The 26,799-nt window shown below is 43.0% G+C and overlaps 1 protein-coding gene across 1 annotated transcript in view; it reads left to right on the forward strand.

Annotated features, from left to right (window-relative positions):
* The first annotated feature begins 3,917 nt into the window (after positions 1–3,917).
* The window catches only part of LOC140070802 (C-signal-like), a 71,748-nt gene continuing 48,866 nt past the window's right edge, over positions 3,918–26,799 (forward strand). Inside the window, exons 1-2 of the mRNA XM_072117721.1 lie at positions 3,918–4,202; positions 4,546–4,597. Coding sequence (XP_071973822.1) covers positions 3,933–4,202; positions 4,546–4,597 — 322 coding nt within the window. The 5' untranslated portion in view covers positions 3,918–3,932. The remainder of the gene's footprint in view (positions 4,203–4,545; positions 4,598–26,799) is intronic.

Below are 26,799 nucleotides of genomic sequence, written 5' to 3' on the forward strand. Positions count from 1 at the left end.
CCCCCTTCCCTAGTCCCTATCATGTTTCTCACCTCACAGATGCAGCTCTCTCTCTTTCTGTGCGCTGCTTTCCCCTGCAGGTCATGTGATCATGACATCCTCACAGGTCTTTCAGCCTCTGGAACTCCCGGAGGTAAGGTCCTTGCAGGGGAAAGCAGCGCCTGCACTCGTTCTCATCACGATCTGAGGACACAGATCGTGATGAGAACGAGAGGGAAGGAATCTCCCGGGCAGCGGGGCAGATGATCTGCTGACCCGAGGAGATTTGGGGCACTGGCCAAAAGATCTGGGGCCCGACCCCCGGATCTTTTGACCTAGCGACGCCCCTGCTTTGAGGTAATCAAGCGCATTAACCCAGTGGCCTACGAGCTCCGCCTTCCTCCATCGATGCGCATCCTGTACTCCTTCCATGTCTCCCTCCTAAAGCCTATCATCTAGAATCTCAGCAATCTCCTCCTCCTGCTCCTGAGGCTGACTCCCCAGATGTCTATGAAGTTAAGGAGGTTCTGGACATGAAGACTGTGAGAGGTAAGCAGTTCTTCCTTGTAGACTGGAATGGGTTCGGGCCCAAATAGAGATCATGGGAGCCTGAAGAGAATATCTTGGTTCAAAGTCTCCTCCAGAGGTTTCTTGGGACCAATAAGAGGGGGAGGCCAACAGGGGGTACTGTCACCTGTGTCCCTGCAATTCATGTCTCGGATTAAAGGCACACCCGTGCCCCTCTCTGTGGTGGCATTGTCCCATCCCCCGGCACGCACTTACCTCTCCACAATCTGGCTCCCATCCTGGCTAGGCCACGCACGTCGGCTCCCGAAGATTTAAAGGGCCAGCGCATTGCTAATTGGGTTTCCTACTTAAACCGGCAGCTCCCATGACTCTCCCCCAGATCTTTGAGCTACATAGCCACTGTGAAAGTCTCCCTACATTATTCCTGTGCTCAGTTTCCCGCTCCTGTGTTCCTGTCCCGTCCGTGTTCCTGTGTTCCCATTCACTTCTGCTGTGATCTCCCATTGCTGACCCTGGATTTGGACTCTGACCTCTGTATCTCTGCCACCAGGCCTGGCTACGTGCCTGTGCTTGACCTCGGGCCTGGACTCTGATTGCGCACCGCTACCTTGGCTGCCACTACGGGCTTGTCTCACCTGTGGAACAACCTGGTGGCCCCCCACCACAGCAAGACCATCCCGCTTTGCGGCGGGCTCTGGTGAAGACCAGGTGCCACTTAGATTCCAGTCCCAGGTGTCGACTATAAAAGTTTTAGATTCACACTGAAGACATCAAAACTATGAATTGACACATGGAATTATTTACTTAACAAAAAAGAACACTTACTTAGAAGCCCTTAAATAATCATAAATGCTATCGTATCACAAGCACTTGTAATTATTTTACCCTTTACCCCTTCACACCAGGGGGGCGTGGAGTGGCATGAAGGGGGGTACAGCCATCGGGGGAGTGGTCCGTCGTGTGGTGTTCTTGTCCCGATGCCATCACACTAGCTGCAGTCAGCGACTTTTCACATATGAAAGTCACCTACTGGGCTTATTTGTACACCAGGCAGGATCTTGCATAGAAATAAAACAAGGCACAAGCTCCTGCCGGATATATCAAGAGACCTAAGCTTTTTGGGGGACGTGGCCTGGCAGAGCTCTAAGATAGCTACAAGTTGCTGAGCTCCGGCTAAAGAACTCACCAGCGACGATCTCTAGCGTATCACAGCAGCTTACCCTTCCGTGCAAAATACCTCTACAGTCCCGTTGACTAGAAGGAGAACTAGGAAGTCCGGGCCAAGGAAGCTGACAAACTTCTATCCGGGCTGAGTGGTAATGGTGGTCAGCCTACAAGACCACTATGCTCCTCTCTGTCTACCTCTGAGCACAGCTTACCGGAGAGAGACTGAAGCCATCTCCCAGGTTAAGAGTGGAAAAAGGTGGGAATACTCCCGAAGCAGTTGTGCAGAATAAGATGGCAGCAACCCCATGGTCCTCAGGGTCCTCGCCATCACCAAGTCCACAGAAGCAAAGGCCACGGTTGGAGACTAGCAGAGTAAGCCTGCACAATGTTATGAACTCCTTGCAGCTGCAAGCAATGACCCATTTGCATCTCTACTCACATCGAACCAGCATGCCTCTGAGGAATTTATTAAAGGGGTATTCTCATCAGGGGATTTACATTTAATTAAATGCATTTGCCATATGTAAACATTTCTTCAATTGGATGTGAATAAAAAAAATGTTCCTGTGTGCAGATAATTTCTCATAAATGTAGTCATGTTGTCCCTTAGTAACCAGATGGCTTCCTCGGATACGACCACGTCACACTCTGGCAGCGGTGGCCAGACTTGCGCTATAGAGTCCTGCCGGACCGCCAGGATTCAGCGATCATAACCACAGGATGGCTGGGGGTCATTTAGTAACTCCCGGATATTTTATATACAATAACCTTTTGTTTCTTTGTGCAGTCACTCCAGCAGAGGTGGCTGTATCCGAGGAAGCTATCTCGTTTCTAAGAGACAACATGACTACATTTATGAGAAATTATCTTCACACAGGACCATTTTTTTTAACAACATCTAATTGAAGAAATGTTTATATATGGAAGATGAATGAAACTGAATGAGAATGCCAAGATAAGAATACCCCTTTAAAGAAATGATGCCTGCTCTAAAAAGCTACTTATACACAGACCTAGCCTATCTTGTGTATAAAATAGATGGGTCGGTGGGAGAGCTGACTGGCAGAGTAGAACATCAGGAGTCCATAATGCAGGAATTAACTAGCTCACAAATCGTGCTTATTGACTCTCATTACTAGTTGGAGGACAAAGTAACCGATATCAAGTCCAAACTTGCCAACCTAGAAGACAGAAATAGGCAGAATAATGTAAAGTTTAGGGGCATCCCAGAAAGTGTGTCTACCACCAAGCTTAAGTCCTACATTACAGGCATTATTAAAACTATCCTGCATGACACCCCCTTATCCCACCCAGCTTCTGGTTCAAAAAGATGGGATGATACACTTCATTCGAAGACCAGAAGACGGACTTCCCTTGTTCCTACCCTTTGGAATCCACATGGCTGTGGCAGTCATGGGCACCACGTCCAAGGGACCCTGCTTGAAGAATCACAGGGGGAAATGCTACATGACTGATCTTTACTTGAAATGAGGTCAAGGAAATTACATAGGTGAACTGTACCCCCACAAGGTCCTGGCAGGTGCAGGCACAGACCATGCCCCCTCCTCCTCCTCTTTGCACGAGAGGGAGAAAAGTGTTTGTTGCATCCGCAAGGGGGCCCAGACTGAATAAAATTATTAACCTCACTCCTTCTCTTCTTTGGCGGGCTTCTGATGTAGTGCCACAGTGCATGACCAATGTTTATTACCCATGACACGGGCACCACGGGCCCCTGGACCTTGAGGGCCCCATAGCAGCTGCTACAGCTATTGTTACGCCCCGAACACCCTGCCAATGCTCACTCCTAACTTCCATTTCCAGGGGAGGAACAGGAGGTCATTTCCCACTGTATACAGCAAACCGTTAGATAGGGCTGAGCCCTATGTTTCAATGGTCCATCAGGAATCTTCCCTATATACCCTTACAAAGGATGGCTGCAACGCGATGTGAATGCAGCCTTATCCTGTGCTGCTAAGCCAAAAATACTCTCCTGCTAAGCTCCACAAGAGCAGCATGGCTTGAAAATCACAGCCATAATCTCATAATAGTAGACCCCACCAAAACTAAAGAAACATTTTGAATTATAAAAGGAAAAAATCTGTTTTGGCAGTATTTTTTTTTAAACGAAAAAAGGGATCTAATAAGAAGGGAAAAGCAACAAAAGATGAATAAATGCAAAAATTCTAAATTTCTGCTATGTCTTATTACAATTTCTTATTAAAATTGTGGACATTTCAGCTATCTTCTCCCTGGAAAGTATGAACGCTAGAAGAATTCTCATTATGGTCACGTTATGTTTACTTCCTGCAAAAGAAAAGAGAGGGTTAGTGAAACAGCCGAGAAAGCTGCAGGCTCTGCTCACTGAGAATCCTGAAGTAGCCATGTCTGATTTTAGGGTCAAATCTATTCTGGTAACCGGCTCTAACAGAGGAATTGGTTTTGAATTTGTTCAACAATTTCTGAAGAGTGAAAATCCCCCAGAAATTATATTTGCCACCTGCAGGGATCCAGAATCTCCTCGAAGCCAGGTAACAGTTAAGACTCATTTGTTCTGCAAATATTGAAATGCAATAGATACTAATAATTAAATGAGAAGGAGCTGCTGATCTATAAAAAAAAAAAAAAAAAAAATATATATATATATATATATATATATATGTTTTTAGGTATGTATGTGCTAAGTGCTTATATGTTAATTCCTTTATGTTGATAGGTGTGGAGTTGTTTTCTAGTTTGAGGAAATAGAGTTAGATGAGTAGAACATGTTGTGTAAATAATCAATGTTATCTGGTCCTTTATGTGGCAAAGTTGGAACAGATAAACATAAGAATTAGACTAAATTTTGAATTACGTTATGCTCCTTTTTTGTAGGAATTAAAGAATTTATCCACCAAGAATCCAAATGTAATAGTGATTCAGCTAGGTAAGTTGTGTAACAGGGGAAGGGTGCATTCTCTAGTTGAATACAGGTTTAATGACAGCATGTAATAGGGCAAAGGTTTCCCCTGCTTATGTACTTTAACTGTTGATAAAGGGCTTAGTCAACTAGATAAGGGCCCTAGTGCATGTTTTTAATGTGTGTGCACTATGGTGGTATGTAGCCTTTAGATGAGTCATTGCTGTGCTAAAATAAATAATAATTTCACAAGTGATTTTATTTATTGCTTTGTTGTTTTAAAAAACAAAAAATGTCACATAGCATTATTATATGTGTTAGGGATATATTAACGTGACATTCAGATAGTTGTGTGGGTAGCATACAGACTGGAGGTTCTAGACCTTTATACCATTACAAAAAGGTCTCATTACTATCTGCGGTTATAATGTATTGTCCAATGCCCAGTGATAATACTCCCCACCGGAATTACTAAGAGGATTGTATACCTGAAGGAAATCTATGAAAAATATGCAAAGTTTTCCAGGATGGCATAAGGTAAACCACTCCTCTTTTAGCTACCTTGTAAGGCATCACCTTTGACATCAATACTAGACCAAGAACATATGAGTGAAAACCGGTCCATACACAATTCATCACAACATAATTAAAACTATCATTCATTTTATTAACAGCTATAATCTAAAAAACTATTACAACATTGAAGTACAATACAAAATAAATTGTTCCTGAAGAACCATCTAATTCATCCGCCCATCACAAAATAATAACACAATAATAATTGTGTTATAATCACATATTTTTGTAAGACATCTTAATATGTATAGACCGCTATAATTTAACAACAACGGGCTAGTGCCAGTGCAAGTGTATACCAATTTGCCATATAATTTCATTAAGTGCAAATGCATAAAGATTGCCAATAAATGTAACTACAAAATTTAAAAGGGTAATTACTAGGATTCCTAGTGGTTTTCCTAGCAACTGTATTTTCTAAATCAGCTAACGCATGGTATGTAATTGTTTCGTTAGTGTAGATGAGATACCCCGACGCTCATTTCGTGTGTCATCGCTTCCTCACCGCTTCAATACGGGCCCCCTGAGGAAGCAGTGACACGCAACATGCGAATCTATTTAGATGAAAATATTCATCTAAAAATGGTCATTCTTTAGGTGTCCCAGGTGGACAGTTTCATCTGGCTTTCCTGCTTCCCCAGGCACCAGACTTATAACGTCATGTAATGTAAAGTAAAGTTCTGTTTTCTTTATCGCTTTTTATTTTACCAAACTGGGCACATTAACTTACCCCGTCCCCAGAGTTCACCAAGAGGGCATTGACGATAATGTACTCTGCCGCGATTCACTAAGATTGTGCGCCCGATATCCTGCATGTGTGCTACCCTGCACAGGTCCGACAGAGTTCACCATCTTTTAGGTGTTGCATGTAAGTGCATGGGCTTGCGACACAATTTGAAAGTTAAATCAGTCGGATCATCTGACAGCACGTCCACCAATTTCTCGCATGGAAGCCGGCGCAGCTGCCCCAAAAACAATTACGTGCGCCATTATCCCAAGGCAGACATCTGTTAAATATCTGTCCAAACTGTGCAATCCCCGAAAAAGTCGAACAGTCCTACAAAAGTGCACTACGTGACCCATAGTAAATGAGCCCCTGTATGTTTATGTCTGTTGTGTCACCCTTTTTGTATAATAACCCTAATTAATTGTAAGCACTGTCTTTTTGATCTTAAACATCCATTTAATAAGAGACTTCTTGTGTTCTAAAGACGTTTATCTACATTGATTGCTTAAATTGTAACTGTAATCTAATACTGGTGCATAATATAACTTAAGTGTCTTGTCAGCCTATATACGACAATTGATGGCCACTAAATCACTCAGGTTCTTGGAGGGCGAAGAGCTGTCAGAGCACAGTCCAGTGAGACCCGGCAAGTCACCTTCCTGAACTTAAGTCAGATCCAGTCGGCGAGCAGCCGGGTTCCTGACAATGAGAAATTATCTTCACACGGGAACTTTTTTTTAAATAACATCCAATTGAAGAAATGTTTACATATGGCAAATAAATTACATTGAATCTGAATGGCACGATTGGAATACCCCTTTAATGACGCTATGCTGCCTTGTATCATGGATCCAGCAGGGTGGCCACTGAATATTTGGCACTGTTGACTATCTGGGCAACTCGGATTTTGGTGCTCAGGCTGTGCAGTGTCAGGCTCCAGGGGTAGTAGACCCACCGGACCACTGCGGATGATGACGTAAGACGACATCTGGGACCAGAGTCTAAGTGTTACCCGTTTTTCACCAGAGCCCGCCGCAAAGCTAGTTGGACTTGCTGCAGCGTAGTACAACCAGGTCATTCCACAGGTGCGACTTTGTCCGGAGTGGCAGCCATGGCGAGGTACATAGACGCAGAATCGTAGTCAGGGACAGGAAGGAGGTCAGGACAGGCAGCATGGGAACAGAGTTAGGGACATAGCAACAGGTCAAGACAGGCAGGCAGCAGAGGAGCGTAGTCAGGAATGGGACCAGGGTCTGAACGGGAAATTAGTTGAGTCGTGCGGCAAGCACAGTGCAACATCCCCCACCGGGGCCTAGCCCTTGAGGTGAGGCCTGGAGACAGCCAGGGCCCGCAGTACCGGAGTGGCTGGCGGTTGCGGCCTAAGCACGCTATTGTCACGGTGCTTGGTACGGGGGAACCGGAGGGCTGTCCTACAGCCTGGCAGGTCTCCAGCAGGGTGGTGTTGGCAAGAAATGATGAGGGAGAGGCTGCTATAGCGGATCTCCCTGGGGCAACCCCTTAATGTCCCGAGTGTGAGTCTCTGGGCGATGGACAGGGTGCCGGTGATGAAGGCAGCCATATTAGCAGGGACCAGACGGAGACAGAAGTTGAAGAAAACAACTTACAGTTCTTTATTTGAACCGGCAGGAACCGCAGCAACGTGCCTTTAACAGGTAGATGGAGTGCTGAGATGTGAGTTGGAGGGAGCCTCAGGAGATAGTTCACCAGCCTGGATGTAGAGGGCAGGCTGGGAAAGCAGCTGTGTCCTGGTAGGAAGCTTCAGCTTGTCCTGTAGGGCTTCAGGTATCACCTTTAAAGGTAAGATGATACATACCCCTTTTCCTCACTACACTAACTCTAGTCTTCTTGCTCCACTCTTCAGAGGCAGGGGCTAGGCTCTTCCTGCTCTGGTATGGGCTAGACAGAGATTGCTCACTACTCACTGATCTCTAGGATTCTCCTACACTGGAATCTCTCTAGAAAGACCTACTAGAATAGTCTCCAGAACATTCCTGGCCAGGGGTTTTATTACCTCCCTTTGGTCAGGTGGTGGCTGCTCCTCCAATCACATCTCAGCTTACAAAGGACAGGATGTAACACAGATCATTGGATGACAGAATCTTACATCATACAAAATACTTAACTCCTGCCTTGCCAGGCAGGATTCACCACTGCAATACCCCTATGTCCTATCAGGACCATGTAGTGTAACGTGATTACATGCAGGTGGGACGTATTCGCAAACACTCCCTCACCATTGCATCGGCGAGGGTGTTGCAACAGCGGCCCGTATTGAGGTACACGGGTGCTCCTGCAAACCGAGACAAGAGTCGCAGGGGCACTCGTGACATGTAGCATGCACTGGCTCATGTGGACAAGGCTGCCCAGAGGCAAGGACAAGCTGTCCTCAGTGGATATGTCTCCTCCTCCATATTCCCCAGCTACAGTCCTTTCAGCTGCTCTGGTTGTCACCCTGCTGGTGCCATGGCAACCCATCCTGTGAGCCAAGTGTGGACCAGCCTAACAGGTGTTTTTCCTCGGCTTCTACCTGTGCCATGATTACATCCTTCTCTGAAGAGCTTTTCCTTCAGGCAGAAGATGGGGATGGTATTGTCAGTTGTGAGATGGATCATGGGACTAATGGCATTGCACAGCGTACATTTCACTTTGTCCACAATAAGTTGGTGCAGGCCTGTCGTGAAAAGTAGTGGTGGTTAGTAATGACAAACTGTGGGACAGCTGCTGCTATAAGATCTTTACAGCTGTCCATCTCCTCCAGTTTGAAGACTAGAATTTCACAGCAATTTGGAAAAGCTCTTATTCAGGACAAGACCAGAAACTTCCTCTTTCTCTCCATGATAGCGGGGATATAAAGCTGAATTGATGGTGTGATGATCACATCCTCTCTTTGCGGGGAGACAGGTAGCCTGGTCGCTCAAAAGGCAATGGTACAGACTGAGCAAACCAAAGCAGCAAAAGGAACACAATGGGGTACATTTACTTACCCGTTCTCTCAGAGTTCCCAAAAGTACATTGTCCACCGAGTCTCATCAACTGCAGGGCATGTTTACCTTGCAGGTGTCTGGTGTTGAGACTTAACCCCTTCCCGCCGCAGCCCTTTTTCGCTTTTGCGTTTTCATTTTTCACTCCCCACATTCAAAAATCTGTAACTTTTTTATTTTTCCATGTACAGAGCTGTGTGATGGCTTATTTTCTGCGTAACAAATTACACTTCAAAAGGTGGTGGTATTTAATATTCCATGCTGTGTACTGGGAAGCGGGAAAAAAATTCCAAATGCAGTGAAATTGGTAAAAAAAACGCATTTGTGCCGTATTCTTGTGGGCTTGGATTTTACGGATTTCACTGTGCACCCCAAATGACATGTGTACTTTATTCTTTGGGTCGGTACGATTACGGGGATACCAAATTTGTATAGGTTTTATAATGTTTTCATACATTTAAAAAAATTAAAACCTCCTGTACAAAATTTTTTGGGGGGATTTTGCCATCTTCTGGCGCTAATAACTTTTTCATACTTTAGTGTATGGAGCTGTGGGTGGTGCCGTTTTTTGAGGATTTTGATGATGTTTACAAAGTTATCATTTTTAGGACTGTACTACCTTGTGATCACTTTTTATAGAATTTTTAATTTTTTTTAAATGGCAAAAAAGTGCCATTTTCGAATTTGGGCGCGATTTTCCGTTACGGGGTTAATCTCAGTGAAAAACCGTTATCATATTTTGATAGATCGGGCATTTTCGGACGCGGTGATACCTAATATGTTTATGATTTTTACTGTTTATTTATATTTATATCAGTTCTAGGGAAAGGGGGGTGATTTGAATTTTTAGGGTTTTTTATTATAATTTTTTTATTTTAACTTTTTTTTTTTTTTTTACTATTTTTCAGACTCCCTGGGGTACTTTAACCATAGGGTGTCTGTACGATCCTAATATATATTGCCATACTACAGTATGGCAGTATATGTGGATTTTACTACTCATACATTAAAATGTGTTGACAGCACATTGTAATGAATGGGTTAACCCGAAGTAGCTTTGGGTCTTCGTGAGACCCGAAGCTACCATGGCGATGGATCACCGCTCCCCGATGACGTCACGGCCGTCTTTATTAAGCCGCCGGCACCTTTGCCGGCGGCGATCAGCGGTAATACACCCGCGATCGGTGCCGGCACTGATCACGGGTGTTACCGGTAAGCATTTGCTGCGATATGCAGTAAAGACTTACCGGCTATGGAGAGGGCTCGGCCCGACATGTGACGTACTATTACGTCACATGTCGTGAAGGGGTTAAGACATGTTTTATGGACTGGTTGCACAGTATGCAAATGATACCAGTTCTGTCTTCTGCACTGGGGGTGAAAAAGTGTCTTGCCGCAGACACTCCGGGCACAATGGATTTTTCGTCCCTGGTGTGCTGGGCAGGAACAACAAAAGTAGTGGCTATGGTCTGACCACTGCAGCCTGCCACTATCTATCATTTTCTGCTAGTGATTTGCTGTCCACCCTCATCCTCAAATACAAATTCTAGGGAATTTTGCAACTCTATTTTTGCACTTTTGCCCCAACAGCTCCATCACCACAACACATCCATGTTTCCTAATTCCTTCTATCTTCATTTTAAAATACCTGCAGTACCATTAAACGATATAGGTGAAATAAGCAATAACAATGGCACTAAAATGTTGTACTGTATGAGGATATAAATGAAATTGAGATTTACTACTAATCAGTTTCCATAAGTCATCCACAACTGCTTACTTGGAGGATGCCCCTTGGTTAAAAATCCCCTCCCGGCATCACCTGCCAGTGACTCCCAAATAACCACGCCTGGATAGATGCAACATTATTTTATTTAATTTATATTTGTACAACATAATGGGAGGGAATACCAGGCCGTCATGATGACTAATGGAAACTGATTTACCGGCAGGTACTAAATCTCAATTTCCAGGTTGTCATCCATGACGGCTTACTTGGAGATGTCTTTAATTAGTCAGTACATAGGATGGGATTATTGCTTTTAGGACTTTTCTTCTAATGGCAAGGTCTGACATTCTGGGAATATCCAGTCTGTAAAGTTTTGCAAACGTGGTGGTTGACGACCAAGTTGCGGTTTTACAAATTTGTTCCAATGTTGCTCCTCCTCTTTTTGCCCAAGACCTGGACACTGCGCTTGTAAAATGAGCTCTGAGCCCTATGGGACTTATTTATAGATATAGCTGTACGATATCACCGTCTTCAGCTATCTTGCGATTGTTGCGTTTGAAACCTTTTTCCGTCTATTCCTCCTAATGAATGCCACTGTGTCTCACAAGTATTACTGGGATTTTCATAGAAAGAAGGGAGCGTGATCTCCTGTTGCCTGTGGAAATCAGTAGCCCCCTTTGGAATAAAATTTGGATCAAGTGTTTGTACTCTACAATCCACCAAGATCTTCAGATAGGGTTCCCTAATAAAGAGAGCTTGGAGTTCCCCAAGCCTTTTTGCAGAAGTGATAGCATTATGAAACACAGTTTTAAGAGTCAAGAGTCTAATACTTTTTTTTCATAAGGATTCATAAGGTTCATAAGGATCTTCAGAAAAGTCAGATCCCAAAAAGGTGTTTTCTTAAAAAAGGGTGTAATAAAGCATTTGACCCACCTATGTTCCGCGAGCGGGTAGTTGAAGAAGGCACCTAGGGTGGAGATTTAGACCTTTAAAGTGCTTTTGTCAAGTCCAGCCTGGAGGAAATCCAAAATCTGTAAAATATTTGGGTTAGTCAGACAGGGTGGCTTGTCACACAATTTTTCACACACATTTCTTCCACATCTTAAATTATATAGCAATGGTGACATGTTTTCTACTTTGCTTTAAAGTCTTAATTACCTTACTTCACATGTCCTGTGAACTCAAAAGTTCCCTTTCATGCTACAAGTCTGAGTTTCCCTGGATCCGATGGAGTATTGATCCTTGGAAAAGAAGTTCTTCCTCTGGTGGCAATGGAATCTGGTCCTGCATAGTCATGGACTTCAGGAGAGAATACCAGCTACTCTTTGGCCAGCCTGTGCATATCAGAATTACTATTTTACTTTTTTTTCCATTCATGGATAAATGCATCCAATATGTGTTTCAGTTCTTTAGCATCTAGTGAGAAGAAATTATGACATTTTGTGTTCTCTTTTGTGGCAAATAGATCCACCTGTGGAAACCCCCAGAGAGATGTTAACTGAAGGAATATTTCCTTGTTCAGTCTTCATCTGCTCAAGTAATCTGCCACTAAGTTCTTTGTTCCCTTGAGATGAGTAGTTGAGATGAAAAGAGAGATTTTTCTTTGATAGGAGAGAAGTAGATTTTGTCCCTCCTTGTCTCCTTAAATAGGCAACAGTTGTTACATTGTCCAAGACAATTTGAAGATGATGATTTCTTAGATGGGGGTGATTTGAGATCAGGACCTTGCATGCTGCTTGAAGTTCTCGGTAATTTGAAGACTGCATCTGGACTTTTTTGGACCAAAGACTCTGTACAAATTTGTCTAGGAAGTATGCTCCCCAACCTGACTGACTGGCGTCACAGTGGACCTGTGTGTTACTTTCCCTGCAAAAACACAAAGGAATATCATAGCTGTCCATAACTGGGGCATAATTCATAATTACAGCGGAGAGTTATGGGATCTAGATACCCACAAAGCCTAACTGCAGGGGAACCCAGCCAATTACAGAACACCTCTAATGTTAGGCCTAGACACCCCAAGTTTGGTATGGGGTGAAAGGTAGTGAAGAACCCTGGTGATTGGAAGCAATGGCATGCTTTTGCCATCTTCCAATCAAAAGTTATGGGGTTTTAATAAAAGCCAGTACCTCTCTGAAGGGAGGGGGATATGAGAAACTCCCCCTCACAGTGACATCACAGCCAGGGGTGGGGGTAAAAAGCCCACTGACTTTAAATTAGTGAAATGGTCACATTGCCTTGTTCAGTTCTGAGGACTCTATTCATTAGAAGACCGGTCCAATTCTCTCCATGCTGTGTCATTACCGCTCATTGTCTGATAGTAAGGGTAATTTGTTTCTTTTTTTTTTTCCATAACTGTTTGCATGTATTGCTTGTATATTGTTTTTTTTTTAACTCCTTTTTCATTAACTTTAATCTGACAAGTTTGCTTTGAGGGTATTGTATTTTTTATTTATATTAAAGTGTTAACTTTAATAAGCCTCTACTTGTAGCCTTAAAGAATCTATTATTTAACATAGTATATGTTTTAATTGCAGTAATTGCATGTTCTGTGTGAATCTTCATTGTGCATTGTCTGTGTGGTTGAGGTGTCTATGGCCTTCTTAGTATAAGTAACTTGTGGGTGGTGGCAGTGGATTGGCAGGGTGCAGAAAGCGCAGAGTAAATTTTGCATTAGGACGCCATTTTGAGGAAGTGGGCAGAGATTAATTCTGGGACTCCATAGAGTAAGTGCACCCCATGTTGAGACTCCGGTGTGTTGAGTGTGTGATATCATCCATCTATAACCAGAAAGTCATCTAGGTATGGGACTATAGTAATGCCTTTTAATCTTAATTGAGCAATGCTTTCTGCCATTCATTTTTTAAATACCCTTGGGGCTGAAGATAGACCTAAGGGAAGTGCCAAAAACTGATGATTTGTATATTGGTACATGATAATGAGCGTCTTTAAGAGCTATGGTACACATATAAGACTGTTTTGTAATTAACATGGTAGCTGATCTTACCAATTCCATTTTGAATATTTTGTATGTGACAAATCGATTGAGACTTCTTAGATTCAAGATCAGGTGAAACTTCCCACATGGCTTCTTTATTATGAACATTGGGGGATAGAAATTAACTTCTACCTGATCATGGAGCACTGGGACTAGGAACTGCCCGTAGGGATAGGAAAGATTGCACTTCTTGCCACAAAGAAATAAGAGATTTTGAGGAAGTGGGGTTATGACGTATCTTATTGGGGGCAGATGAATTCTATTTTGTAGCCGCTTTTTACAATATTTAGGATCCATGAATTTCCTGGTTTTATTGCTTCGCTGGATGAGGAAAAAAGGAAAGCTTGGTTTTTATCTCCTTTAGGGTAACTCCACCTTCCTTGTTTCCCCTTGCCCTTGTAGGAATTCTTCTGTTCTTTGAAGTTACGAAAAAAGGTATTGTGCTTTCTACACATTTGCATTTCTTAGCATATGTGCACATATTGCACCTACTCCCATGACATGTTCTTTATAAAAACTGGGGGAAACTATGCTCCCAATAGTTTTACCTCATCTAGACACAAATTGAACCCCATTTTTCAGAACTGTTCACAGTATTGAATCACCATTGAACATGGGTATTTATTTATAATATTACACACTTAATAATAATAATAATCTTTATAAGGGAACAATATAAAATAATTTAATAAATAATTTACTGAACAACGATGTTGCTGCTTGAACCAGCCATCAGCCGCCATCTTATTTACAGGGTCCTAGGTGAAAAAGACTGCAGAGAAGGCTGGAGCTTGGTATATATCAGCTGTTTGCCAGATAACAGATGGGAGATAGGACATAGGATGGATTAGTAAAGGGAGAGTTGACATTTCATGCAGTTAGCGAGTGTGATAGGCTTGCCTAAAGAGATGGGTTTTAAGAGCATGTTTGAAGCTTTGGAGGGTGGGTATTAGTCTCAGAGTCTGGGGAAGGGCATTCCAGAGAATTGGTGCAACTCGGGAGAAGTCCTGGATATGTGCATGGGAGGTTCGAATTAAGGTAGAGATTAATATAATGTCACTGGCAGATCGAAGAGCACGGGAAGGGCGATAGACTGAGATGAGAGAAGAGAGATAGGGAGGTGCAGCATTATTCAGAGCTTTGTGGATGAGGGTTATTGTTTTAAAGTGAATACGGAAGGAGACAGGTAGCCAGTGCAGTGATTGGCACAAACTGGAGGCATCCGTGTAGCGTTTGGCCTGAAAGACGAGCCTGGCTGCTGCATTAAGAATAGATTGAAGAGGAGAGAGTTAAGAGAGTGGAAGACCAATTAGTAGGGAGTTACAGTAGTGTAGTCGAGAGTGAATAAGTGCAACAATTAGCATTTTAGAAGTTTCAAATGTCAGAAACTGACGGATTCTGGAGATGTTTCTGAGATGCATACGGCAAGAGCGAGCAAGTGATTGAATATAAGGTGAAAAGGAAAGGTCAGAGTCCAGCACAACCCCAAGACAGCGGGCTTGCTGCCTCGGTGCTATAGTGATCCCACAGACCGAGATGGAGAGGTCAGGGGTGGTTTGGTTAGTAGATGGTGGAAAGACAAGAAGTTCAGTCTTAGAAAGATTAAGTTTCAAGAAGAGAGAGGACATGATGTTAGAGACAGCAGAGAGACAATAACTAGTGTTCTGGATTAAGGCAGGGGTGATGTCACGTGCAGAAGTATATAGCTGGGTGTCATCAGCATAAAGATGATACTGGAAACCAAATCTGCTGATGGTTTGTCCAATGGGGGCAGTATAGAGAGAGAAGAGAAGAGGACCTAGGACTGATCCCTGAGGAACCCCGACACTGAGAGGAAGATGAGAAGAGAAAGATCCAGAAAAGGAGACACTGAAAGTGTGGTCAGAGAGATAGGAAGAAAACCAAGAGAGTGCAGTGTCCTTTAGGCCAATGGAATGAAGCATCCTAAGGAGGAGCTGGTGGTCCACAGTATCGAACGCTGCCGATAGATCCAGGAGAATGAGGAGAGAATAGTCACCTTTGAATTTTGCAGTGAGGAGATCATTGGAGACTTTAGAAAGAGCAGTTTCAGTGGAGTACATAGAGCGGAAACCAGATTGTAAGGGGTCAAGGAGGGAGTTAGCTGAGAGATAGCGGATTAGTCGAGAATAGACCAAGCGTTCAAGGAGTTTGGAGATGAAAGGGAGGTTAGAAACTGGTCGGTAGTTAGTAGCATTGGGTGGGTCCAGTGAAGGTTTCTTTAGTAAAGGGGTAACAATAGCATGCTTGAAAGAAGAGGGGACAACCCCAGAAGAGAGAGAGAGATTGAAAATTTTAGTTAGGTGAGAAGTGACTGCTGGGGAGAGAGACTGTACCAGATGTGAGGGGATGGGGTCACTGATGCAGGTAGTGGGGCGAGCAGAGGAAAGGAGCCTAGACACTTCTTCCTCTGTGACTGGCTCAAAGGAAGAGAGTGAACAAGATAAGGTATGGGAGGGAAGGGGATTGGAGGGGTGAGTGGATTGAGCAATTATTTCCTGGCGGATACAATCAATTTTATCCGCGGCCAGATCTTCAGCCCCAAGGTCTGTGACAGGTGGCTGCATCTTTGGTGTTAGTAAGGAGTGAAGGGTATCAAAGAGCCTTTTGGGGTTGTTAGAGAGAGAGGATATGAGATTAGTAAAATAGACCTGTTTAGCAAGGTGGGGGCAGAGTTATAAGTTTTTAGCATAAATTTGAAGTGTAGAAAGTCTGCAGATGTGCGCGATTTTCTCCACAGACGCTCAGCAATCCTGGAGCACTGCCGAAGGAAACGAGTTTGTTCAGTGTGCCAAGGTTGCCTGCGTGTGTGTTGAAAATTTCGGATAGTGAGTGGTGCCATCTCTTCTAGGGCGCCTCTGACAGTGTGATTATAGTGGTTAGTAGCCAGGCTTGGCAGGTGAAAGAGGAGATGGGGGACAGTGCAGTCTGTAAGTTTTCTGTGAGTTTATGAGTATCTATTGCACGTGGGTTCCGGTATGAGTGATGGGTGGAAGGCTTCTGAGAATGAGAAGGATTATTGAAAGTAAAAGAAAGGAGATTATGGTCTGAAAGTGGAAAGGAGGAATTGGTAAAATCAGATATTGAAGATGGTCGGGAGAAGACCAAATCGAGGATGTTTCCCTCACTATGAGTGGGGGAATCGCAGAGTTGTGAAAGACCGAGAGAAGTAGTTAGTGCTAAGAGCTGAGAGGCAGGAGGGGAAATGGGAGTGTTAACAGGGATGTTGAAGTCTCCCATGATGATGGTTGGAATGTCACAGGATAAAAAGTGAGAGAGCCAAGAGGCAAAGTGGTCAAGAAACTGATAGGGTGACCCAGGAGGACGGTATACTACAGCCACACGAAGAGAGAATGGGCGGAAAAGTCTGAGGGTGTGGACCTCAAAAGATGGGAAAGTAAGAGAAGGTACAGGAGGAATGACCTGGAAAGTACATTGTGAAGAGAGGAGTATGCCTACCCCACCTCCCTGCCTATTCTCAGGTCTGGAACAGTGCGAAAAGTGTAAACCGCCATAAGAAAATGCTGCAACGGAGGCGGAGTCATCCTGCTGGATCCATGTTTCCGTAATGGCAAGCATGTCAAAAGACTTAGAAAGAAAGATTCTAGTTTATTACACACAGAGCGGGCGTTCCATAGGGCACATTTAAAAGGGGTTACGGGTGGAGGAGGAGAAGAGGGGATACACTGAATCTTTATAAGATTAACAGGGTTTCTGTGTGAAGTGTTAAAATAAGCAGAAGGTGGGCCTGGGTTAGGAGAGACGTCCCCTGCAGCAAGCAGAAGGAGAAAGAAAAGAGACAAAAGATGCTGCAGAGATTTATAAGAAGTTATTTCTTGCTTCACGGCAGAAGACTGTGATAAGTTAGTCTGGTTACATAACGTATAGAGTGTGTGAGTGGTAAAGAAAGGTAAATGAAGAAGGGAGGCATTGATATGGATAGTTGGTACTGGTGGAATAGATGGACGGTAGGCAAGTAAAACAACCATGGCAAACAGGGAGAAAATGGAAAACATTTTGAGACAAACATAATTGTTTACCTGTCATACCTGTCTAACTGAAATGTCAAACTGCAGTTTCATACTTCTCAGAATATTATTATACTTAGCAGAATATTATGCTAAGCAAACAAAGAATGCAAGCAACCTGGAATGCAAGCATCCTATACTATCACTAAATTTATACCCAGAGAAGACAAGAGACCAGGCCCTCATTTAGCTCATAAAACAATTAATCTAGGAGACTTAACACATGTGGATCAAGTTCTGAACAGAGAAAAACAACTTATTGAGGGGCATAGATGAACATTAAATCAGGTAGGACAGAAAAGGGTCAAATGTTACAGAAAGAAACAGACACATGCAATACTAGGGCAATTAACAGATATATACCATTGCAGAGAGTGAGACTGGATTTAAAGACACAGTAGATGGGTAAAAAATGATTCAGCAATCAGAGATATATACCATTGCAGAGAGTGAGACTGGATTTAAAGACACAGTAGATGGGTAGAAAAATGATTCAGCAATCAGAGATATATACCATTGCAGAGAGTGAGACTGGATTTAAAGACACAGTAGATGGGTAAAAAAATGATTCAGCAATCAGAGATATATACCTGTGGAAGAGAAGAGAACCATAATTACTATTGTGGTTAGTAGAAAAAGTAATCCCATCATTCGTATTCCCATTTATGTTTGTAAACCAAGTAGAAGCAAACAAAGATAGAGATAAATACCTGTTTTAAATACCTTTAAGAGTAGCCCACCCAGGCTGCCGGCGCCATCTCTGCATCGCGGTGAGTCAATGTGCATCACTTCTGGTTGTGTCCGGATGTCGTCATTCCACTCACCCCCAGGTGGAACGCATGCATTCCACGATGCGCTCAAAGCGAGTGGTTGATTCCTTTAGCCACACAAGGCTGCAGGAAGTACCGAAACTGTACATCTTGGTGATCAAGGAGGGAGCACAGCCCCGCTCGAGCGACTGCCCAGATGGGAATTGGTCACAGACCGCATGGCCAGGTAATCTTCATCCCCCCTCCCCCATCACTTTACTTGGCGGATGAGAGGGGATGGAACCTCTCCTCATCTGACCCAGTGTGGGGACAGGAAGACACTGGTGGAGAGATGCCGGAAGGGACTTTTAACCTCTCCTCTTCCTGTCACCACAGCTGTCAAGAGGTCTCCTCCAAGTAAGCAGTCATGAATGACGACCTGGAAAGTAGTTGTTAACCTTGAAACAAGACTTAACATTCCATACATACCAAGAAAATGTCAATACATACAATACATATGAAAAAATAGGTGGGATATGTATATTAAAGGCTAAAATACTCAAAAAGTGAACTGAAAAATGACAGCTTTATTAAATACACATAGAACAAAGATTTTTAAAAAACATTTAAAAGCACATAGAGTCATGTGGAAACCATAGTGCATGATGGCAGTCAACTTCATGCATTATGCTACCTAACTCCTTTGGTCAAAATGAGACCTGGACTTGGTGTGTATGTATCAAGGATAAATACCATGATACAACCATATCTGTATGGGTGTATTATCGTATCTTAATCTTGATAAGTGAAATAAAGGTAAAGTGGAGCTTGAATGTCACCTTAGCGCTTGCAAAGGGAGAAAGTATAAGCAAGTCTGTGTTTAAAAAGGAAGTTCAATCAAGGAGGGGGTGGAGCAAAACCAGGGAAGCAAGAACTGAGAACTGGAAAAGCAAGAAATAGGCCAAGAATCAGTACTGGTGCTATATAGCTCAATTGGTATAGCTGCAACCTGGGACAACAGAGTCTGCTGGTTCAAGTCCTGGCAGAAGTCCCCTCCTTTGAGAATGGTCTCTGAATATCCTAAGGGCTGGCTTTTCTGGATGTCTCTAATGAAAATCTTTTGTTAGGCTAGGGGCATGAACATTATTTTCTGGTACCCCTTCTATTACACTAGATACTGCAAATGACCTCTTGAAATTCTAGAGCCCAAGATTTTATTATACAGCATATTCCTCTTCCGCTTGGACCTTTACTGGTGCAGTAGGTGGTTGATTTCTTCCTGGAATTGTTTGAGCAATGACACATAGAAGATGGATTTTCAGACTGTTAGGAAGTTTTAAACAGAAGGCAACTTTAGCAGAAATTCTAAAAGGTCGAATGAATTTCTGGCACAATTTGGGAGAATGGACATGTGTCTTCAGATGTTTAGTAAATGACCAAGCCTTATCACCAACTTTTAGGGTAGGAGGAGTGTAATGGCGGCTGCAGAGCGCTGGTGCTCTCCTTCACACTGCTTCAGCTCCAGATCTCACTGGCCAGTTGCATTGCAGCGCAGGAAGCAGCATTGACTTGTCTACCAGGAGCTTTCCAAACCTTACTCCACTACGGGATTTCCTGTCTGTGATAGTGGTGTTTCCTGTAGTCCATTCCAGAGTTTCCGTCAAATCTACTCTGGTTTTTGCAGGACCTGCGATGACATCACTTCCTGTGATGTAAGAGAATTATTCATGTGACCCTAAGCAGCCAACAGTTCTTTATTTATAATTTCAAAGTTTCTTTCTGAAGAGGAAATGGTATGGGAAAGAAAGACACATGGATGAAGTTGCATCTTGTCACCAAATGAGAGAGAACAGCTCAAACAGCAGAGACTTAGGCATTTACCTCCACATCAAATGGTAATTTAGGATTTGGATGAACCAGTATGGGTGCAGAAGTAAAAAGAGTCTTTAGTTTGTCAAAAGTCTCCTGTGCCTCAGGAGACCACAAAAATGCTTTGGTTTTCTTAGTGAGTGCAGTGATTGGAAAATTTACTTTAGAAAAGACCTCTATAAATCTCCTGTAGAAATTTGCAAAGCCAACAAACCGCTGAATATCTTTAACGTTTTTTGTGGTTGGCCAATCCACAACAGCTTTGATTTTATTAGGATCCATACAGAGACCTACTGGAGAGATAGTACCTCCCAGAAATTGGATTGGCATTTTAAAATTTTATATAGACGATTCTCCTAACATAATGTGTCTGCGGTGTTCCTCTCAAGGTGTCATCAAGGTATACCGCAACAAATTGATCCAAGAAGTCTCAAAACACATAATTTATAAAATGCCGGTGGCTGGGGCATTACATAAGTCAAATGACATAACCAGCTATTCGAATTGTCCATATTGTGTTCTAAAGGCTGTCTTTCACTCCACTTCCAATCCCCTAGACAAACACGTATGAGATTGTATGCCCCTCTTAAATCAAGTTTGGTAAATATCTTGACACACCGTAGTCTTTCCAGTGACTCAGAAATCAGGGTCAGAGGCTAACAATTTTTAAAAGTAATCTTATTTAGGTCTCTGTAGTCAATCCATGGCCACAAGGATTAGTCTTTCTTTTCTCCGAAGAACAAGGGTGCCCCAACTGGGAATGAAGATTAACGAATAAGGCCTGTAAAAGGGGTTTGGGTTCTTTTTCTTCACTTCCTAAAGATTCCCTTAGCTCTATCCAGCCCCTTAGTCTGTGCTTTTTATCATAAGCACCCAATTCAGTGCTTCACACATCACAGGAAAAACATAGCAAATACTTACATATAAAAATAGTTTACTAAAAATATACATATGACAAAGTAAATACTATACAAAATACGTAGAGAGCAATTATACAGAGATGCCTCCTTTCCTGCGCCCTCCTGGATCCACGGTATGTGTATGTATATATGATATATTTTACACACTACAGCAACTCCTGGATATATCCTGGAGCAGGAGTCACATCCAGTGCCTGACCATATATATGTACATATAGAGACTCATGCACAATAACATCTATATATGAACTCCTCCAATACATGTGCAGATCCACATGTGAATGGAATATGGCTACAGGTTATAAATATAGAAAATAAGGTTATAAAATATAGTTACACTTATATATACAAACTCACTACAGACACTCAGTTATGTATATGCGGTAAGACATATAACACCTGGAATATCTATAGGTACACATATGAAGTCTACTATACTATAATTACTCCGATAAAGTCATATACATACACAGAAAGTACAAGCCCCTATAACTCTACTCTAAAACCACTCAGGATAGACCCCAGTGTGTGCAGGGAAACAATCTCACAACTAGTTCTCCTGTAACAAAGACTTTCTTTAACCCCTTAAGGACGCAGGGTTTTTTTTTGCTTATTTCTCAATCTCCATCTTCAAAAATCCATAACATTTGAATTTTTACATGTGAGGGCTTATTTTGTGCGTAACTTTGTGTGTAAATTTTGCTTTCCTGTGATGTTATTAATTATAACATGCCGTGTACTGGGAAGCAGGAAAAAAATTCCAAATGTGGAAAAATTTAAAAAATATGCATGTGCGTCACGTTCTTGTGGGCTCAGCTTTTACAACTTTCACTCTGTGCTACAAAAAACACCTCTACTTTATTCTTTGATTAGATACGATCGCGGTGATACCAAATCTATACAGGTTTTATTACGTTTTAATACATTTTCAAAAATTAAACGAATGTGTACGAAAAAGGAAAAAAAAAATTCACCATCTTCTGACGCTAATAACTTTTTCATACTTCGGTCTACAGAGATGTGCAACGTTTTCATTGCTATCATTTTTGAGGACTGTGCATCATTTTGATCACTTTTCATTACATTTTTATGTCATGTAAAAAGATGTAAAAGTCGCATTTCAGACATTTGGGCGCCATTTCGGATGTCACCGCCGGTCATAACTGTTTTTATAATTTGATAGATCGACAATTCCTAATGTGTTTGTGGTTTTTACTGTTTATTATGTTTTATATCAGTTTTAGGGAAAGGGAGTGATTAGAATTTTTAATATTTTATACATTTTTTAGATTTTTTATTTCAGGTAGGCAGTCTAACATATGGAGGCTGCAATTCCAACGGGTGGAAACACTGCATATCAACCTATGTTGGGGGAGGCCGTTCTGCCGTTGCAACACGAGAGGGTGTGTTTGGCTTTGTAAGAATGGATGAAGTGCATGCACAGTTTCCTGGCCATTTTAGAATGTCTTGCTGATGGGTCGAAGGCTTCAGGAACCTTTTGACAACCAATTTGAACACGTGCGCCATGCAGGGTGCATATAACATCCCTCCTCGGTGCAGCGCAGACACCATGTTCCTCCCATTGTCTGTCACCATGATTTTCAGTTGTCGTGGAGAAAGCCACACATTGATTTCTTCTTGCATGACGCAAAGCAGTTCCTCCCCAGTGTGACTTCTTTCCCCCAGGAACCAGGTGTAGAACTGCGTGACACCACTGTGCCCTGCACATGTGGTATAATGAAGCAGCACTTAGACTTGTGGAGGCTGATGTGGTGGCGGAGAAGGAGGAGTTGGCGCAGGAGCCACAGTTTGGCAACTTGGAGGAGAAGTTCAAGTTGTTGGTGTGGCAGGACGGGAAACACATTCACCCAGTAAGCTCAAGGGCTGGCTCACCTTCTATTCTACATATTTGTGAAGGGCTGGCACTGCCTTTTTGGAAAAAAATTGCAGCTTGGAACTCTCCACCTCGGTTCAGCACAAGCCATTAGTTCTCTGAAGGGTGCAGAGTCCACGACTTGGAAAGGGAGGGACTGCAACACCAACAACTTGGACAGGAGCACAGTCAGCTTTTGCACCTTAGGATGGATGGAGGCATACAGTTGTCTCTTAGTAATCGCCTTGTGCAACAACTGCTGCCGCCAAGTGTAACGAGGAGCAGGAGCATCTGGACCAGAAGATGATGTCAAAGACAAACAGCTCCCTTTGGCAGAGGTGCTGGAGCCTTGACTGGCTGAAATGGCATGTGTGTCACTAGGTGCTGCTGCTGTTGCTGTGGCGGTAGGATGGACCACCACATCTGAGACCCGTTTCTTCCAGGCCATTGGATGGTGACGCTGCATGTGTTGACGCAGGGCCGCGGTACCAGCGTTAGCTCCCTGGCGACGTTTCAGTTTATGCCCGCAGATTCTTTATATACACATGCTCGGCTCCTCTGGTGTCTTAACAAAAAACTGCCACACTGCCGAGAAGGTGATTTTACCGCCACTTTTCCACAGATAAACAATACTCTTTTCTTATCAGTGGAAAAAGGTGCAGGTTGCATTTGGATAAATATACAGCATTTATTTAGGAAACCTCTGTAATTGCGACAATCTCCATAAAATTTTGATAGCAAAGGTATGAGGGTATTTGAATCTGTGCCCTTGTTGTGATTGCCAGAATTTGCCTCTGTAGCTCGATTATTTCTTTTTCTTGGTTCATTACCAGGGTTTGCAACTTAGAAAATTTTTCCTAAAACATAGCACCAAAATCCTGTAGCTCAGCCACCTGCTCTGTCAAAGCGGTTACAACAGACTCCATTGTTGGCAAGAGGTCTGAATGAGCTCCCTTTCTGATGTATTTTTGCTAGCTAGATAGTTGATGTGCATATTATTGTGGTTCACTGTGAACTTATTTTATCAGTAAGTATTAAAAGTTCCATTTTACTTATGGTACTAGTACATTCTGCTGGAGTTCTTACCGATTTTTGGATGTATTTTTCTTGACGTGAAAAGTAAGTTAGCCAACTAGGAAACCTTTTTCTGTCTTGTTTGGATTTAGAAGGATCTGGTTTTGGAGTCTAAGTGTTTCAACCTACTCAGGTAATTGCTGGCAGGAATCATAGTCGGTTATGCTAGAGGTCAGTAAAAAGGAGTGGCTTAGCAGTACAGAGGAGCAGGCAGGTAGCATAGTCACGAAGAAGCTGGGGGTCGTAGAACATAAGATCAGCGTCAGTTTTGGGAGGCAAGCAGATATCGTAGTCAGGAGGAAGCTGGTGGTCGTTACAAAATAAAAGTCAATAGCAGTAGAATTGGAGGCAAGCTAGATTACAGGCTCGGAGCACAATAATCTTGCAAGGAAGTATAAGCAAGCCTGTGTTTAAATAGTTTGTTCAATCAAGGGAGGGGTGGAGCAAAACCAGGGAAACAGGAACTGGGAACTAGAAGATCGAGAACTAGGCCAAGGATTGGCAATGAAACTGTTCAGAAACCTGCATACCTCAGGTGGTAGAGTTGCAGCCTGGGACAGCAGAGTTTGCTGGTTCAAGTCCTGACAATTACTGTGTTAGGGTAGGATTTAAGATATCCTCTTTAAGTGTGCATTGGCTGTGTTTCAAATTATTAAATTATTGCATGTGTGCACAGTCGCAAGTAAATTAATCAGATCACCGCTGATACATGACAAGCTCATGCTATCACCCTGGGTAAAAATCAGCACTGCACAGGTTTATTTGGTTTCACAAATCTATATAAAAAACAAGAGAGAAGCAGAAGAGGAGGAGAATACTAATCAAAACAACTCATGGTTCCCAGATCATGTAGTCTGTTAATTGGAGAACTTCCCTGCTCTCGCACGTTGACATCAGGATAGTGCATTTTTTAAATTCTTTAGCCTTGATTGTTTTGGCTATGGTCCACGATGCCGGGGCCATCTTAAAATGTATTCTCTGTTAAAATGCTTTTAGGAAAATAAGTAGAGATGACAGCTGGGTTTACCTTAACAGCCCCCCCTAAATCCTGGAATTTCTCTTAGCTACTCTTCGTCTAGAAGGATCATCAGATCTGCTCATATGTGCTTCATTCTCCTCTTCACCAGTTGGATGACAGCAGACCCCTGTTGGATGTGCCCCCATTTAGTGGACTTTCACATATGGGAATCAAATCTCTACTCTACCTTTCCCTACTCCAGGGGGCTGTTTGATATGTTTCAGGGGTGGTTGATCTCAGAGGGATATCTTCATTATGCATATTTAGGTAACTTGAGTAAGGGGTCTTTGGCTTGTCTAACTCCTGATACCCATGATATTTGGTGAACTTGATGAGGGGGACCACATAACACGCAATAAGTGACAAGAGCAAAATCACAATCCCAATATAACACCCACTTAAAGGAAACCCTTCCAATCCCCCAACCACAAAGTGAAGGATATAGCGTCCACTTCTGAGTTTCTCTTGAGTTACCTGAACAGTCCTTCAATCTCTTCAAGTGCATGGATAATGGATCCATAGGGGACGATGTCAGCCGGGATGTACATGCAACAAGCCACTTCCACCATCTTACAGACTCCTCCCTTCTCAGCAAGGATCATGTCCAAAGCCATGCGGTTCTGGAAAGCATCTTGGATATAAATCTCTGTTGATTACAATAAAAACAGTTAACAATCAACATTTTTGCTCATAGCTATCTGATGAAAAATGGACTCTAGACCTGCCCATATCGGATTGTGGGCCTTGTACTCATCTGGGACCCCCTTGGTACTCCTACTGTATCTATATAAACGTTGTCATCTAGGTGCTTCTCTCGCAGACCTTCAGAATCCCTTGGGATTTTCTTTATGTGTCCAATCAAACTCATCCCTGGGGATCACAAGGAAGGAATGCACAAACTTTATTACAATACACTCAACTTCCCAGCCTCTAGGCTTGAACTGACTCTTCTATCCCCACAAATCCAGTACATGCACCAACCATAGGTAAAGTCTTCTACCCTGGGAGCATCCTGGTCAGCCCTATAGATACAGTGATAGTCATGGTTGGGGTGTCCCTGAGCATACAGTCAGTTAGAAGAGACCAGCTAACAGGAAGAATAAGTTTGCAATAGAAAGTGTGGAAGCATGCTCTCTTCCCTCTAGCTTCACAGATGTGGCACTGCTCAGCAGGACTCAGAAAGGACTGTCGTAGCGAGGCTCCAGACTCTCTCTGGTGTCTCTTTACCACCACGTAGTCTCCAGGCTTTAGGTTATGCATCCTGAGGTCTTTCTCTGGATCTGAAAAAGGAATCAGAAACACTATTGCGGACCTTTTCAAAGGCCTGGCTCAACTGTATGGCATATTCCACCTGGTTTTCTGCCATAAGCTGTAGGGTCTTTAGAAAGTAGAGTCCTAGTCTGGGTGCACAGCAAAAAAGTACTTCAAAGGGGGACAATCCCATCTTTCTGTTAAAGAGAACCCGTCATGCAAAATAACCCCCTAAACTAAATATATTTTCATAAACTGCCATTAGAGAGCATTGCCTCTATCCCTTTATTGTCCCTCTACATGCCTGTAAACCTAAGCAATGAGGTCCTAAAGCTGTATGCAAATGACCTGTGAAATGTCCAATGAAGCATTAGCATATTCAAGCTGTCCACTCTAT

The sequence above is a fragment of the Engystomops pustulosus genome, chromosome 7, assembly GCF_040894005.1.
Source record: "Engystomops pustulosus chromosome 7, aEngPut4.maternal, whole genome shotgun sequence".
Lineage (NCBI taxonomy): Eukaryota > Metazoa > Chordata > Amphibia > Anura > Leptodactylidae > Engystomops > Engystomops pustulosus.